The sequence below is a fragment of the Salmo salar genome, chromosome 13 (assembly GCF_965601325.2).
Source record: "Salmo salar chromosome 13, fSalSal1, whole genome shotgun sequence".
NCBI classification, from domain to species: Eukaryota; Metazoa; Chordata; class Actinopteri; order Salmoniformes; family Salmonidae; genus Salmo; species Salmo salar.
Window position 1 is genome coordinate 52290250 of NC_138303.1, and position 18524 is coordinate 52308773.

Sequence of the window (18524 nt, forward strand, 5' to 3'; positions counted from 1 at the left end):
GAGAAGCCTGCAGCCTTTCAGCAGAAACGCTCTGGTGCCACCATGTTCTATGGGGCAACAGAGCCTCTTCCACAGGAACTACCACCTGCACAGCCCACAGTCAAAGGCTTACTGCTCCCTGTGCGAAAGCAGGGACCGCTACCTCAGCAAGTGTGAGAGATTCACCTCAATGACTGTCGAGCTGAAGCTCAAGTGGCTGAAGGACAAGAGACACTGTTGGCGGTGCGGCCGGGTGCACCCTGATGCTCGGTGGATGCTAAGGAGACTGTGACATCTGATGGCCAGCACCTCCATTGTCTGCTCACCAGCATCCTGACTCGAAGACGGATGACCGCATCCACCAGACATGGATGACCAACAGAAAATGAAACACACCCTGCTTCCCTTTCACAGGGCAGCTATCCAGGCAATGGACACCAGCCTGTGGTAACCCCGATCTCACGGGGCGGCGCAGCGCTTCCAGAGAGAATTTTACCATGTCACTTGACTAACGCAGTAAATCCGACAAAGTAAAAATTTGGGGTGGCTGTAGAAAATGGTCCTATTCAGGACTTGTTTATTATTTTGAGGTGCAAGGCCTGCTAGAGGGGGGATAAGCTGCACTCTGCTCTAATAACATGTTAGGGCATGTCTCCCCAGTGATATTTCATTGGACCTCTTGACCTGTCTATCACCACCTTTGACCTGGCCCCAGGCCAATGGGCAGGGACAACTATAAAAACATTGTTCCACCCTAACCTGTCTTTAGTGCAGAGTTCTTCCAACAGAGACGTGGATTCCAATTTTAGCTGAGTAGTGCATACTGGACTGCAAACTTACTGGACACTTTTCCTAACATGGTATGGTGCTAGTGGGTCAATGCAAAAAAATAGTTCTTCAACTACTACCACTTGTACTTCTATGATTCAATGCTGTGTGTGTTAAATAAATGTGTGACTTGAGTATGTCTTCTGACTCGTCATTGTCTCTAGTTTAAACCGGCACTTCTTTTCACCATGAATTATGAAGTGGTTGGAAAGGTAAAGTGAAATTGCTGTGCCAGGAAAAGTGTTTGGTAGCAGAGGTTTCTATAGTCCTTGTTTGTGCTGTTTAAGAAATTGCTGATCTGAGTAAATGTATAAACACAAACAATTAGTGAAGCCCCATTTTTTTTTAGTTAACATATTTCTTATTTTTTTACTGTGACATCTTACTGTATCTGTACTCGTAATTACCGTGATCTGCCGAGTGCTGCGCTTTGAGTTTGAATTCCAGGCTACCATTCTTTATAGATTTTACCAATTTTGTTTTCACCAGAGTGTTTCTCATGGCCATAGGGATGTGAACCGTTGAAAAATGAATTAAGAGGAAATCAACTCAATAATTCAGCTGGAATCCGCAGCCGAGGCCTGTAGTTTGACACGGAGGTTCTCGCCTGATTAGCTCTACGTGGACCTGACCAGAGCCTTAACTCGTACAACAGGTCGAACCAATCAATAAAACTGCAGGGGAGACCCAATGTGCAACCCAATGTGCAACATGAGGGTAGCCATACATTTATCCTGTTATACACTGTGGAGAACCTCCGAGATATAACGATAGATGCATCATGTACTCACGTTATCAACTTGTTCTGTAGCCCACCTCCCTGGGTTGTGATACTGAGGGGAAAAAAAGAGTTAGAAAGAGAGAGGAGATTTGCAGAGACGAGAGCAGATAATCCATGTTTGTGTTCCTATATGAACTTCATTCTGTCAGGCGCAGTGGGCCTCCTTGGGAGAGAACAAGGGAGAACAGAGGGAAAGATATAGGGGCACGCTATGCTCTATACATAGTGCATTACTTTTGGGCCCTATAGAAGATGGTCAAATGTAGTGCACTATATGGGGAATAAAGTGCCATTTGGGATGCAGACAGTAATTGATTTACTCCACTTATGTCTTGTTGCTGTGTTGGGCTGGTGTAGAAAATCAGTGATGTATTATTTGCTATATGTAGTAGAGTGATTTTTGTGGGATGACTTCATTTCAACATTATTTTTATTACTGCTTACTATTTAACATCAAGTGGGTGGATTGTCAAGCAGGGAATCTGTTAAACCACTAATAGCATTTGTATGGCCCTAGTGTTAATATCTGGTTTGTTGTCGTCTCCAGGGTTCCTACTGGGCTATAGACACCAACCGTAAAGAGGACACACTTCCCACCAGGCCAAAGAAGAGGCCACACTCTGGAGAAAGGGTGAGTACTGGACTGGTGTCAAACCTTGCTTTCGACACCGCCGAACTTTCCCAGCATGGGCCGACACAATTTACACTGTTCCGATTAATGGTCACCCACGGCGTGCACAAATGTAGCGGGATAGCAGGTTTGGCAACAAAATATCCCAGATTGACCGGGGGAGTCAGCTAAAATAAAGCATCACATCACGGCCAGACTGCTCTGAACTATGTCATTGAGCGTTGCATTATTGGCTTAATTTTAAACAATTCATGATGCCGTCTCAATTCGGCCTACTGTCATCCCCTATCTTCTTTGAGATGATGATGTCATGCCATGAAAAATCTCGTCTCTCCTGCCCCTAAAGAATTAGCACTACACCACTGGTGTTCAGTGATCTGAGCGCCTGACTGAACACCGTGCTGCAGCTCACTGAGCACTGAGTAGCAGCAGACCCATTCTCCCCTTACGCATCTACCTCTGCCCTACCCATCACCACGGAAACAAAGGATGCATGGAGCGGCAAAGTCCACAATCATCACAGCCCAACGAAAAGAGGAAGAGGGGTGGGCAGGTATAGGGAAGGGGGGAAGAGAGAGAGAAAAGGGAAGGGAAGGGAGAGCGAGCAGAAGAGGGCGAAAGGAAAGGGGGGGAGAGAGTATCCGAGGCTTCTGTTCTAGTTAATTACCCCACAGAAGGCCCTAGGCTGCCATTTAGACATACAGTATTTTCTTCTGGAATTTTTTTTTTTATCACAAACATTCATTAATTCAGAGCCTTGTAATTTATTTATTTTTTACATGCAAGACCTTCAATGCTTTTATTATGCTTTGGTTGCATTTCTGGGCAGACTTGCTTGTTACATTGTCTCACAGGAAGAGTACTTTGCTTTACTCAGAAATATAGCTTTCTTTCACTGTCAAGAGAATGTGTATTCTTATTGGTTTTCTCTAGACCTAATAGCCACAGACAAAGCCTTTAGTCTGGTTTCCAATTTAATACATGTACACTACCGTTCAAAAGTTTGAGGTCACTTAGAAATGTCCTTGTTTTTTAAAGAAAAACACGTTTTTGTCCATTAAGATAACATCAAATTGATCAGAAGTACAGTGTAGACATTGTTAACCTCTTGGGGCTAGGTGGGACGCTAGCGTGCCACCTGTGGTGCACTCCATCAACAGCAGGTGCATTTCAAGAGCGGCAAATTTGAATCCAAATAAATGTCAAAATTCAAATTTTTCAAAAATACAACTATGTTACACCATTTGAAAGATAAACATCTCCTTAATCTAACCACGTTTTACGATTTCAAAAAGGTTTTACGGCGAAAGCATAAATTTAGAGTATGTTAGGACAGTACATTTACAAGAGTTGTGTGTAATGTTTTGTCAAGTCAAAGACAGGGTCACCAAAACCATAAAACCAGCTAAAATGATACACTAACCTTTTACAATCTCCATCAGATGACACTCCTAGGACATTATGTTAGACAATGCATGCATTTTTAGTTCTATCAAGTTCATATTTATATACAAAAACAGCGTTTTACTATGGCATTGATGTTGAGGAAATCGTTTCCCTCCAATAACCGGCAGTCAAGTCAGCGTCACAAATTAAATAATTAAAATTAGAAAACATTGGTAAAATATTATATTGTCATTTAAAGAATTATAGATTTACATCTTTTGAACGCAATCAACTTGCCAGATTTAAAAATAACCTTACTGGGAAATCACACTTTGCAATAATCTGAGCACTGTGCCCAGAAAAATACGCGTTGCGATACAGACTAGACGTCATGTTGGGGAGATCTAAAATCGAAAATACTATGTAAATAATCCATTACCTTTGATTCTCTTCATCAGATGTCACTTCCAGGTATCACAGGTCCATAACGAATGTAGTTTTGTTCAAAAAAGCTCATCATTTATGTCCAAAAATCTCCGTCTCGTTAGCACATGATGTAAGCCAGCCGGACTTCTCGTCATGAACGAGGGGAAAAAATATATTTCCGTTCGTTCAAACATGTCAAACGTTGTATAGCATAAATCATTAGGGCCTTTTTTAACCAGAACATGAATAATATTCAAGGTGGACGAATGCATAGCCTTTTATAACGTATTGGAACGAGGGTACCCAACATGAAGTAGCGCGCCAGGTGTCTAATGGGACATCACCGTTCCATGGCTCTTGTTCGGTCAGATCTCCCTCCAGAAGACTCAAAACACTTTGTAAAGGCTGGTGACATCTAGTGGAAGCAATAGGAAGTGCCAAAATATTCCTAAACCCCTGTGTTTTTCAATGGGATAGGTTTAAAGTCAATACAACACATCAGGTATCCACTTCCTGTCAGAAAATGTCTCAGGGTTTTGCCTGCCAAATGAGTTCTGTTATACTCACAGACACCATTCAAACAGTTTTGGAAACTTTAGAGTGTTTTCTATCCATATATAATAAGTATATGCATATTCTAGTTACTGGGTAGGATTAGTAACCAGATTAAATCGGGTACATTTTTTTTATCCAGACGTGCAAATGCTGCCCCCTAGACCCAACAGGTTAATGACTATTGTAGCTGGAAATGGCTGATTTAAAAAAAATAAAATGGAATATCTACATAGGCGTACAGAGGCCCATTATCAGCAGCCATCACCCCTGTGTTCCAATGGCACGTTGTGTTAGCTAATCCAAGCCTTAAAAGGCTAATTGATCATTCGAAAACCCTTTTGCAATTATGTTAGCACAGATAAACTGTTGTGCTTATTTAAATAATCAATAAAACTGGCCTTCTTTAGACTAGTTGAGTACCTGGAGCGTCAGCATTTGTGGGTACGATTCCAGGCTCAAAATAGCCAGAAACAAATAACTTTCTTCTGAAACTCATCAGTCTATTTTTGTTCTGAGAAATGAAGGCTATTCCATGCGAGAAATTGCCAAGAAACTGAAGATCTTGTACAACGCTGTGTACTACTCCCTTCACAGAACAGCGCAAACTGGCTCTAACCAGAATAGAAAGAGGAGTGGGAGGCCCTGGTGCACAACTGAGCTAGAGGACAAGTACATTAGTGTTTAGTTTGAGAAACCGACGCCTCACAAGCCCTCAACTGGCAGCTTCATTAAATGGTACCCGCAAAACACCAGTCTCAATGTCAACAGTGAAGAGACGACTCTGGGATGCTGGCCTTTATAGGCAGAGTTGCAAAGAAAAAGCCATATGTCAGACTGGCCAATAAAAAGAAAAGATTAAGATGGGCAAAAGAACACAGACACTGGACAAAGGAACTCTGCCTAGAAGGCCAGCATCCCGGAGTCACCTCTTCACTGTTGACGTTGAGACTGGTAGTGTATATATCCACAACATGCATGTCCTAACCATCGTTTTAATATAAGGTGACAAGTCTATAGTAACATGTCCTAGTCATTGTTTTAATATAAGGTTACAAGTCTAACTGTTCTTCTGGTGTATTCAAAGTGTTAAAACCGACAGCAAGTCAAAAGTTGTTGGGGGTGAGGCACCAACTGTTAAGTTCATGTTTTAAGTATCCCTATATTTCCGTGTATTGTGCTAATACGATGGAGTCAACTTTGTTAACCTGTTGAGGACAGACGTTCCGCTAGCGGAACCCCTAGCCAATGGCATCGCACGGCGCGAAATACAAAACCAACTAAAATACCACAATTCAATTTTCTCAAACAATCAACTATTTTACAACATTTTAAAGATAAGACTCGTTAATCTAACCACATTGTCCGATTTCAAAAAGGCTTTACAGCGAAAGCAAAACATTAGATTGTCAGGAGAGTACCCAGCCAAAAATAATCACACACCCATTTTCAAAGCAAGCATATATGTCACAAAAACCCAAACCACAGCTAAATGCAGCATCTACCTTTGATCTTCATCAGATGACACTCCTAGGACATTATGTTATACAATACATGCATGTTTTGTTCAATCAAGTTCATATTTATATCAAAAACCAGCTTTTTACATTAGCATGTGATGTTCAGAACTAGCATACCCAGCGAAAACTTCCGGTGAATTTACTAAATTACTCATGATAAACATTGACAAAATACATAACGATTATTTGTGGGTTTTTGTTTGTCCACCCACCTCTTGAGGATTGACCACAAGTTCTCAATGGGGTTAAGGTCTGGGGAGTTTCCTGGCCATGGACCCAAAATATCGATGTTTTGTTCCCCGAGCCACTTAGTTATCACTTTTGCCTTATGGCAAGGTGCTCCATCATGCTGGAAAAGGCATTGTTCATCACCACACTGTTCCTGGATGGTTGGGAGAAGTTGCTCTCAGGGGATGTGTTGGTACCATTCTTTATTCATGGCTGTGTTCTTAGGCACAATTGTGAGTGAGCCCACTCCCTTGGCTGAGAAGCAACACCACACATGAATGGTCTCAGGATGCTTTGCTGTTGGCAATCACACAGGACTGATGGTAGCGCTCACCTTGTCTTCTCCGGACAAGTTTTTTTTTTTCCGGATGCCCCAACAATCGGAAATGGGATTCATCAGAGAAAATGACTTTACCCCAGTCCTCAGCAGTCCAATCCCTGATGTTTTTCCTGGAGAGAAGTGGCTTCTTTGCTGCCCTTGACACCAGGCCATCCTCCAAAAGTCTTCGCCTCACTGTGCATGCAGATGCACTCACACCTGCTTGCTGCCATTCCTGAGCAAGCTCTGTACTGGGGTGCCCCGATCCTGCAGCTGAAGCGACTTTAGGAGACGTCCTGGCGCTTGCTGGACTTTCTTGGGTGCCCTGAAGCCTTCTTCACAACAATTAAACCGCTCTCCGTGAAGTTCTTGATGATCCGATAAATGGTTGATTTAGGTGCAATCTTACTGGCAGCAATATCCTTGCCTGTGAAGCCCTTTTTGTGCAAAGCAATGATGACGGCACATGTTTCCTTGCAGGTAACCATGGTTGACAGAGGAAGAACAATGATTCCAAGCACCACCCTCCTTTTTGAAGCTTCCAGTCTGTTATTCGAACTCAATCAGCACGACAGAGTGATCTCCAGCCTTGTCCTCGTCAACACTCACACCTGTGTTAACGAGAGAATCACTGACATGATGTCAGCTGGTCCTTTTGTGGCAGTGCTGAAATGCAGTGGAAATGTTTTGGCATTCAGTTCATTTGCATGGCAAAGAGGGACTTTGCAATTAATTGCAATTCATCTGATCACTCTTAATAACATTCTGGAGTGTATGCAAATTGCCATCATACATGTCTGTGTCATTTTCAAAACTTTTGGCCACGACTGTACAGCAACCGTCATTAGACGAGCAGGGAAAAGCCAAAGGAAAACACCAGAACTGGTACTACTTGCAGTACTCTGAACCAGCTACACTTTCTGGTACAACAGGGTCAGCTGACCTGTCACTTGTAGATAATTTCAGAATTGAACCAATGGAAAATCAAGAAAAACAGAATGACATTCAAAATTATGATGTACTTGAAGTAAAGGACCTGTCATTTGACTCAGCTAAGCTAGATGAGCTCAGTAATTGGAGGAAAAATTTAGTGTTTGAGGAAGTCAAAGACATTGGCCAAAAATGTGTCTCAACAGGGTGGATTTGCACCCTTAACCTCTATGGGCTAGGTGGGACGCTAGCGTGCCACCCGTGGTGCACTCCATCAACAGCAGGTGCATTTCAAGAGCGGCAAATTTGAATCCAAATAAATGTCAAAATTCAAATTTTTCAAAAATACAACTATTTTACACCATTTGAAAGATAAACATCTCCTTAATCTAACCACGTTTTACGATTTCAAAAAGGTTTTACGGCGAAAGCATAAATTTAGAGTATGTTAGGACAGTACATTTACAAGAGTTGTGTGTAATGTTTTGTCAAGTCAAAGACAGGGTCACCAAAACCATAAAACCAGCTAAAATGATGCACTAACCTTTTACAATCTCCATCAGATGACACTCCTAGGACATTATGTTAGACAATGCATGCATTTTTAGTTCTATCAAGTTCATATTTATATCCAAAAACAGCGTTTTACTATGGCATTGATGTTGAGGAAATCGTTTCCCTCCAATAACCGGCAGTCAAGTCAGCGTCACAAATTAAATAATTAAAATTAGAAAACATTGGTAAAATATTATATTGTCATTTAAAGAATTATAGATTTACATCTCTTGAACGCAATCAACTTGCCAGATTTAAAAATAACCTTACTGGGAAATCACACTTTGCAATAATCTGTGCACTGCGCCCAGAAAAATACGCGTTGCGATACAGACTAGACGTCATGTTGGGGAGATCTAAAATCGAAAATACTATGTAAATAATCCATTACCTTTGATTCTCTTCATCAGATGTCACTTCCAGGTATCACAGGTCCATAACGAATGTAGTTTTGTTCAAAAAAGCTCATTTATGTCCAAAAATCTCCGTCTTGTTCGCACATGATCTAAGCCAGCCGGACTTCTCGTCATGAACGAGGGGAAAAAATATATTTCCGTTCGTTCAAACATGTCAAACGTTGTATAGCATAAATCATTAGGGCCTTTTTTAACCAGAACATGAATAATATTCAAGGTGGACGAATGCATACTCTTTTATAACGTATTGGAACGAGGGTACCCAACATGAACTCGCGCGCCAGGTGTCTAATGGGACATCATCGTTCCATGGCTCTTGTTCGGTCAGATCTCCCTCCAGAAGACTCAAAACACTTTGTAAAGGCTGGTGACATCTAGTGGAAGCAATAGGAAGTGCCAAAATATTCCTAAACCCCTGTGTTTTTCAATGGGATAGGTTTAAAGTCAATACAACACATCAGGTATCCACTTCCTGTCAGAAAATGTCTCAGGGTTTTGCCTGCCAAATGAGTTCTGTTATACTCACAGACACCATTCAAACAGTTTTAGAAACTTTAGAGTGTTTTCTATCCATATATAATAAGTATATGCATATTCTAGTTACTGGGTAGGATTAGTAACCAGATTAAATCGGGTACATTTTTTTTATCCAGACGTGCAAATGCTGCCCCCTAGCCCTAACAGGTTAAAGAATCCTTAACTGGAATAGTGCCAAAAGCACATCTAGAGGTTTTGAGGAGCTGGCTGCTAAAGAACTCCCAAAAGATTCACCGACATGCGCCTCAGTCACTCAGATTGCCGCTCACAGTGATCTACCAGAAAAAAATTAACCTTCATTCCATAGACATCAAATCTGCATTTTTGCAGGGAACAGAGCTGCCAAGGGACATTTACATCAGACCTCTGCCTGAAGCAAAGAGCGAAGGAACACTGTGGAAACTAAAAAAGTGTGTGTATGGCCTGGGAGATGCATCACTCTACTGGTAAAACAAAGCCAAGGCAACAATGCTGAGTACAGTTGGAAAAATGTCACAAGTGGATCCTGCAGTCTTCTATTGGCTTGATCAAGACTGCAATGGGACTGGAGTACTTGCCTGTCATGTTGATGACTTCATCTGGGGTGGCTCACAGACCTTTGCTACAACTGTGATTCCACACCTCAAAGCTGTTTTCCAGGTCAGCCGTGAGGAGCATGATGATTTTTGTTATGTTGGCATAGAATTTATTACAGTTGATGGAACAATACTGATGCAACAGGAGAGTTATATCAATAATCTTCAACCTATCCATATGGATTCTTCAAGACCCATACAAAGGAATTCCCCTCTATGTGGAATTGAAGCTGATCAATGGAGGTCAAATTCTATGGGTTGTTAGAGTAGACCTGATGTAATGTTTGATGGCTCTCCCGAGTGGAGCAGTGCTAGTTGTGCCACTAGAGATTGTTGTTTCGAGTCCAGGCTCTGTCACGACCGGGAGACCCATGGAGCGGCGCACAATTGGCCCAGCGTCATCCGAGTTAGGCGAGGTTTTGGCCAGCAGGGATGTCCTTGTCCCATCGCGCACTAGCGACTCCTGTGGTGGGCCGGGCGCTGTGCATGCTGACATGATCGCCAGGTGCACAGTGTTTCCTCGGACGTGTAGGTGCGGCTGGCTTCCGTGGGCATTGTCAAGAAGCAGCGCGGCTTGGTTGGGTTGTGTTTCGGAGGACGCACGGCTCTCGACCTCTCCCGAGTCCTTACGGGAGTCGCAGCGACGAGACAAGACTAACTACCAATTGGATACCACGAAATTGTGGAGAAAAAGGGGTAAAAGTACCAAAAATAAATAAGAATGTTTGATGTCTGCAACTTGGCATCCAACACAAAACACGCCACTGTACAAACCATTCATGAGGAAAACAAAGTTGTTCGTCAACTGAAATCACAAGTGACTAAAGTTTCAGCATGTTGGAAAAGGTGACTCTCTGAAATTAGTTGCCTTCAGTGATGCTTCCCTAGGGAACCTTACAGATGGAGGCACACGAGGTGGACATCTAATCGTGTTAACCTGTTAGGGCTAGGGGGCAGTATTGACACGGCTGGATAAGAAACGTACCCGATTTAATCTGGTTACTACTCCTGCCCAGTAACTAGAATATGCATATAATTATTGGCTTTGGATAGAAAACACCCTAAAGTTTCTAAAACTGTTTGAATGGTGTCTGTGTATAACAGAACTCATATGGCAGGCCAAAAACTGAGAAGATTCCATGCAGGAAGTGGCCTGTCTGACAAGTTGTGTTTAATCTGGGCTCTTTTCATTGAAGATTTAGGATCTTTGCAATAACGTGACACTTCCTACGGTTCCCATAGGCTCTCAGAGCCCGGGAAAAAGCTGAAGGATATCGAGGCAGGCTCTGGCTGAAACACATTATCGCGTTTGGCAAGTGGCCGCTCGGAGTACTGTGGGCTTAGGCGCGTGCCCGAGTCGACCGAATGCTTTATTTTCTCTCCTCTGTTTACCTAAATGCAGATTCCCGGTCGGAATATTATCGCTTTTTTACGAGAAAAATGGCATAAAAATTGATTTTAAACAGCGGTTGACATGCTTCGAAGTACGGTAATGGAATATTTAGAATTTTTTTGTCACGAATTGCGCCATGCTCGTCACCCTTATTTACCCTTTCGGATAGTGTCTTGAACGCAAGAAACAAAACACCGCTGTTTGGATATAACTATGGATTATTTGGGACCAAACCAACATTTGTTATTGAAGTAGAAGTCCTGGGAGTGCATTCTGACGAAGACAGCAAAGGTAATAACATTTTTCTTATAGTAAATCTGACTTTGGTGAGTGCTAAACTTGCTGGGTGTCTAAATAGCTAGCCCTGTGATGCCGGGCTATCTACTGAGAATATTGCAAAATGTGCTTTCACCGAAAAGCTATTTTAAAATCAGACATATCGAGTGCATAGAGGAGTTCTGTATCTATAATTCTTAAAATAATTGTTATGCTTTTTGTGAACGTTTATCGTGAGTAATTTAGTAAATTCACCGGCAGTGTTCGGTGGGAATGCTAATCACATGCTAGTCACATGCTAATGTAAAAAGCTGGTTTTTGATATAAATATGAACTTGATTGAACAAAACATGCATGTATTGTATAACATAATGTCCTAGGGTTGTCATCTGATGAAGATCATCAAAGGTTAGTGCTGCATTTAGCTGTGGTTTGGGTTTATGTGACATTATATGCTAGCTTGAAAAATGGGTGTCGGATTATTTCTGGCTGGGTACTCTGCTGACATAATCTAATGTTTTGCTTTCGTTGTAAAGCCTTTTTGAAATCGGACAGTGTGGTTAGATTAACGAGAGTCTTGTCTTTAAAATGGTGTAAAATAGTCATATGTTTGAAAAATTGAATTTTTTGCATTTCTAAGGTTTTTGAATAACGCGCCACGGGATTACACTGGCTGTTACGTAGGTGGGACGATTTGGTGCCACCTATCCTAGAGAGGTTAATAGATTCTCACCTATCAGTTTTCAGTCAAAAGGATCAGAAGAGTTGTCCGAAGCACACTTGCTGGAGAAACCCCTGCTCTTGCGGATGGAATTGACATTGCTGTCTGTCTTGCAACTCTGTTCTGAGCTTAGCACCGGTGAGACAAAACGGCACATTCTGTCACTGACAACTACTCCTTAGTTGATGCTGTGAAGTCAACCAAGTCTGTCACAGAGAAAAGACTGTGTCTTGAGATTAGCAGCATCAAGGAATTTATTCAAGCACAGAGAATCCAGCGGGTTCTGTGGTCGGCCACAAAGGAACAGCTTGCTGACTGTCTGACTAAAAACAGCACCCGGTCTTGTGCTCCTAAAGGCATTCAGTAATGGAAAGTAGCAGCTTGAGTAATACAAATAAAAACTTTGTCACACAACCTATTTGTAATGGGTAACTTAAATAATACTTGGGACATTTTAATTACGTTTTTGTTTTATTTGTCTTTAAAGAAAAGTGGGAGATTAAGTTCATGTTTTAAGTATCCCTATATTTCTGTTATTTGTGCGTCTGCGCAGGAGTCTCGTAGATGAGTGCAATGGCAACCATGTATTGTGCTAATACGGTGGAGTAAACGTTGTTAAACTGGAACCTTGTCGTTGCCATTTTGAGTTAACACCAACTGCCATCCTCTTTTGTAAATGTACAGTAGCACTAATTCTCACTGTCTCCTTCCTCCTTCCCTCTGCATTGCTCCTATGTTCATACAACTCTTGAATCAAGCCGTTCCCTTAATTCTATATAAGCACCTGTCAGGAAACCTGCAACCCGCTCCTCTCTTTTAGAGTTTATCATAAAGATTGGTTTGCAACAATGCAATCTTCTTTCAGTTAGCAGTTTTGGGAGACCAACTGACTGTCGGTCCGTCAGATTTTTTTTCCCTTATGCACAAATGTATCTAAATGTACTGTATATTAATATGTAATGGTTTACTGTATAACACAGCCTCAGACTCTGAGGTTGGTACCTGCTCCAGATTAGATGCTATCCCATTCCATCAATGTTCTGCAGAGCTCTCTCTCTCGCGCGCTCTCATTTCTCTCTCTCCTCTTCTCTCCAGGCGTACAGCCTAGAATCGGAGACCCTGCGAATGGACTGTATAATGTACGGAGATGCCTCTCCCACTCTGGCAATCAACACAGTAACTAACAAGGTAATTGTCTGTCATAATGACATGCAAACCCTATGCCCTCTTTGTCAATATGTTAACGCTGGCCATCTTTGTACCAGCAAGTGATATATTAACGTTGACCATCTTTGTTCCAGGTAGCGTTGTACAAGACAGAGAATAAGGGCAGCGATAGCCCCCGGAGCAGCCTCAACAACAGCCTCTCAAACCAGAGCCTTGCCTCCGTCAACCTCAACAGCGTGCACCGCTACACACCGGTACGTCATATGCTAAGATGGCACTCCCAAATGGCACTCTCTTCCTTTCATAGTGCACTACTTTTGACCAGGACCCATCTAAGGAATAGAGTACCATTTGGGACACAAAATAAGTGTTGTGTCAACTTGTAGAGGCAGGGAACATGTAACCCAAACTGCCTATATATACACACTGAATAAAAGTATAAATGCAAAATGCAGCAATTTCAAAGATTTTAAGGAGTTACAGTTCATATAAGGAAATCAGTCAATTGAATTAAATCCGTTAGGCCCTAATCTATTCATATCACATGACTGGGAATACAGATATACATCTGTTGGTCACAGACACCTTAAAAAAAAAAAAAAGTAGGCGTGTGTATGAGAGAACCAGTCAGTATCTGGTGTGACCACCATTTGCCTCATCCTTCGCATAGAGTTGATCAGGCTGTGGAATGTGGCTTATGGAATGTTGCCCCACTCTTCAATGGCTGTGGGAAGTTGCTGGATATTGTCGGGAACTGGAACACTCTGTCGGTCCAGAGCATCCCAAACATGCTCAATGGTTGACACTTCTGGTGAGTGCAGGCCATGGAAGAACTGGGACATTTTCCACTTCTAGGAATTGTGTAGAAGGTCCTTGCGACATGGGGCTGAAAAATGAGGTGATCGCGGCAGATGAATTGTACGATAAAGGGCCTCAGGATTTCGTCACGCTATCTATGCATTCAAATTGCCATCAATAAAATGCAATTGTGTTCATTGTCTGTAGTTTATGCCTGCCCATACCATAATCCCACCGCCACCATGGGGCACTCTGTTCACATCTGCAAACCGCTCGACCACACTACGCCATGCACGTGGTCTGTGGTTGAGGCCGGTTGGACGCACTGCCAAATGAACATTCATTTCTCTGGAAACAGCTCTGGTGGACATTCCTGCAGTCAGCATGCTCCCTCAAAACTTGAGACATATGTGGCATGGTGTTGTGTGACAAAACTGCACATTTCAGAGTGGCCTTTTATTTTCCCCAGCACAAGGTGCACCTGTGTAATGATCATGCTGTTTGATTAGCATCTTGATATGCCACAATCCATCCACCTGAGAGTTATCTTGGCCAAGGAGAAATGCTCACTAGCATGGATGTAAACAAATTTGTGTACTTTTTTTAAATTAAGCTTTTTGTGCGTATGGAACATTTTTGTGATCTTTTATTTCAGCTCATGAAACATGGGACCAACACTTTACATGTTGTGTTTATATTTTTGTTCATTGTATCTTTGAGAGCCCCCTGCTCATTTATTTTATTTATCCATTATTTATCCACAGTAGTTGTGTCCCATAAAATCTAGCGGTCAAACAGGGAAATGTTTCCAATCGTTTTTTCCACCATTCATTTTTCCCATAGGGAATTTTAGAAACACTAAAAATATGGGCTGTGTTTCATGTAGTCTTACCATGGCATGATGTTTTGATAACCATGTAGATCTCTCTCGGACAAGGAAACTTTAATCAATATAGTCGTCTCTATTTACTCTCTGATTCAAAAATGCTAATTAGTATCAAAGCAAGACTACAAATCCCTACAAGCTCCTGCATGTCATCTCTAGCTTGCACAAGACGGTTCACAGAATTGTCAATTTAAATACATTTTGCCAGTTTATTAACCTCTCTCGGGTATGTGGGACGAAATCGTCCCACCTAGTCAACAGCCAGTGGAATCAAGTGGCGCGAAATACAAAAACCTTAATGCTATAACTTCAATTTCTCAAACATATGACTATTTTACACCATTTTAAAGACAAGACTCTCGTTAATCTAACCACATTGTCCGATTTCAAAAAGGCTTTACAGCGAAAGCAAAACATTAGATTATGTTAGAGTACCCAGCCAGAAATAATCACACAGCCATTTTTCAAGCAACTAGCATGCATCACAAATACCCAAAACACAGCTAAATGCAGCACTAACCTTTGATCTTCATCAGATGACACTCCTAGGACATTATGTTATACAATACATGCATGTTTTGTTCAATCAAGTTCATATTTCTATCAAAAACCATCTTTTTACATTAGCATGTGACGTTCAGAACTAGCATACACACCGAAAACTTCCGGTGAATTTACTAAATTACTCTTGATAAACGTTTACAAAATACATAACAATTATTTAAAGAATTATAAATACAGAACTCCTTTATGCAATCGCGGTGTCAGATTTTAAAATAGCTTTTCGGCAAAAGCACATTTTGCAATATTCTGAGTAGATCACGGCCATCAAGGCTAGCTAAACAGACACTCGCCAACATCGAGGCTCAGTAAACTCAGAATTACTATTAGAAAAATTGGATTACCTTTGCTGTTCTTCGTCAGAATGCACTCCCAGGACTTCTACTTCAACCACAAATGTTGTTTTGGTTCAAAATAATCCATAGTTATGTTCAAATATCCTCCGTTTTGTTTGTGCGTTCAGGTCCCTATCCGAAGGGTGATGCGCGGACGCATGTCGTGACAAAAAAAAAATCAAAATATTCCATTACCGTACTTAGAAGCATGTCAAACGCTGTTTAAAATCGCTACTTTTCTCGTAAAATAGCGATAATATTCCAACCGGGCGACGTTGTTTTCGTTCAAAGGCTGAAAGAAAAACATGGTCACTTCTCGGGGCCGCGCATCTCCTGTCTCTGAGCCACCAGCCTGACCACTCACAAACAGCGCTCCTGTACATATCCCAGAGACAGCAGAGATCTCATTCCACTTTCTGGCGCCTTCAGAGAGCCTATGGGAGCCTTAGAAATTGTCACGTTACAGCAGAGATCCTGTATTTTCGACAGAGATGCCACAGAAGCACAAGAAATGGTCAGAGAGGGCACTTCCTGTATGGAATCTTCTCAGGTTTTGGCCTGCCATATGAGTTCTGTTATACTCACAGACACCATTCAAACAGTTTTATAAACTTTAGTGTTTTCTATCCAAATCTACCAATTATATGCATATTCTCGTTTCTGGAAAAGAGTAGTAACCAGTTTAAATCGGGTACGTTTTTTATCCGGCCGTGAAAATACTTCCCCCTACCCTAGAGGTTAATTACAAAATGTAGCTAATATTAGTTAGTTAATCCAGAGATTCTTACCGCCTCGACGGCACCGTCCGATCATCGGCATTTGTAGTTCTTTATGATGCCACATTAGCAGCTAATTAGCATTTCATTTTGGGGGGTAAATGCAGGATAATATATTGATAAGTCACCTTGTCCTAGATAGATTTACACTTATCAAAACGTCACGAAACACAGCTCTTATTTTAAGTGTTTCTTAAATCCCCTATGGGAAAAATGAATGATGGAAAAACGATTGGAACCTTTTCCTTGTTTGAACGCTAGGTTTTATCGGTATTATGATTCATAATGTGCTACTATATTGGTAGACCTTTACTGCTGTACTTGACCTTTGTCTTGGATCAGTGTTTGCTGACTCACTACCTCAGTGGTAATTGCGGCAATGCTGCTTGTCTGAGGCTGTGTTATTGTTTGTGTCTGAGGCCACTGCATTGTGACACAGTCACTACACACAACCCCTGATCTATTCCAGGTCGCACACACCGTGTGGTAATACCTACTGAGGCAAAGACCGTTTATTTAGGGAATTAAGGGGTAGAAAATAAACAGAAAAAATGCTCTTGAGAGCCTGTGTTTTATTCTACACCGGGCACCTGGTGTGTTCCCGGTGGAAACTTGAATCCCCAGTAGGCCTAATGTTCTTCTGCCTTACCGGCACGGAGCACTTACAGTAAGGCCGGTTTCCGGGAAACCATCCCCTAATACCTGCCCCAGTATTTTGTTCTTGAACGTGTTTCTTAAGACACAACTTTATGCCGTTGCTCGTCTCCTCTTTCCCCTCCCACTCTACAGATGTATACCTTCCAGCACCTCTACTCTTGTGGTGCCATCAGGATTGCCTCAGGCAGTTTATTTATACTAAGGCACTCCTGTGGCATTGTGGTGTTTGTCTACTGTGACTGTCTCGTTGCCTGTCGTGTCAGCCAAAGAAAATAACCCCAAAGACTTAAAACATAAGGGACAAATTTTGCCACAGTGTGGAAACCAATCTGTTTTTTTGTTTTTAGAAAAGGTCATTGGGTCTGTGTGACTGAGTACACAATGTGGACCTGACTGAATTCTTTGCTTAGGATCATTGGAAGAAACTGTTCAAATTGACCTGTTTTGAGTGGGCGAGGTAGCTGTGCACCTTTTTTGTTTACCAATCACTGCGCCCCCCACCCTCCTTAGCCTGGTTGCCTTTTCTGTTCAGCTATTATATTCCGCTCCTTGCCAGTCTTGCCATTTGCCAATGACACTGGCCTTTTGGCAATCTTAGTCTGAAAATGCTATCATTAATGAGCTCGAGGAGATCAAAGGATTTGATCCTGATTCGATAACCCTCACATCATCCAATCAATGTTTATGCAAATTAGACTAAGAATACGTTCTAACTTAATTCATACATTTGATTGGAAACATTTTAACACTGGTTGTGGGGAGAACAGAGGATTCCTGTTTGTTGCATTTTTACGACAACGCAATGTGATCACAGCACACCAGAGAAGCTCTCGCCATTCAAACTTCACTGTCAGTTCATTGTGAACACTGTAGCCTATTTTATATCCAGCAAGCAAGAGCAAGGTGTTTCTTTCCTTGAATATATATTTATATATAATATATATATATATATATATATATATATATTTATATATATATTTATATTTGCTCAAAATCAGTGGCCAAACTATATTGCTACTACTGGGATGTGCTTTGTGCTAGGCTACTGATTTCAAGAGTTATGAGGAATAGGGAGACGATGGAAAAGAGAGGCCATTGGAGTTGCCAGCTACGGTTGGGCGGTATCCAGCTAGAGACACGACCAAGTCATTCAGCCTTTTTGTTCTGTATCTATGGACGCGACCCAGTCGTTCATTCTAATGTTCCATTGCCATACTTGCTTGCTAGCTAGCCAACTATGGCTAACTTACAGTCAAGTCAAAAAGTGCAGCCAGAATAACAGCAAAGTAGC

The 18524-nt window shown here is 41.8% G+C and overlaps 1 protein-coding gene across 3 annotated transcripts in view; it reads left to right on the top strand.

The window, feature by feature from the left end:
• The window catches only part of LOC106567377 (forkhead box protein J3), a 120651-nt gene that overhangs the window by 80189 nt on the left and 21938 nt on the right, over positions 1-18524 (top strand). For all 3 annotated transcript variants that reach the window (XM_014136545.3, XM_014136544.3, XM_014136547.3), the window contains 3 exons: positions 2136-2219; positions 13149-13241; positions 13355-13474. In XM_014136545.3, the coding sequence (XP_013992020.1) occupies positions 2136-2219; positions 13149-13241; positions 13355-13474 (297 nt within the window). The remainder of the gene's footprint in view (positions 1-2135; positions 2220-13148; positions 13242-13354; positions 13475-18524) is intronic.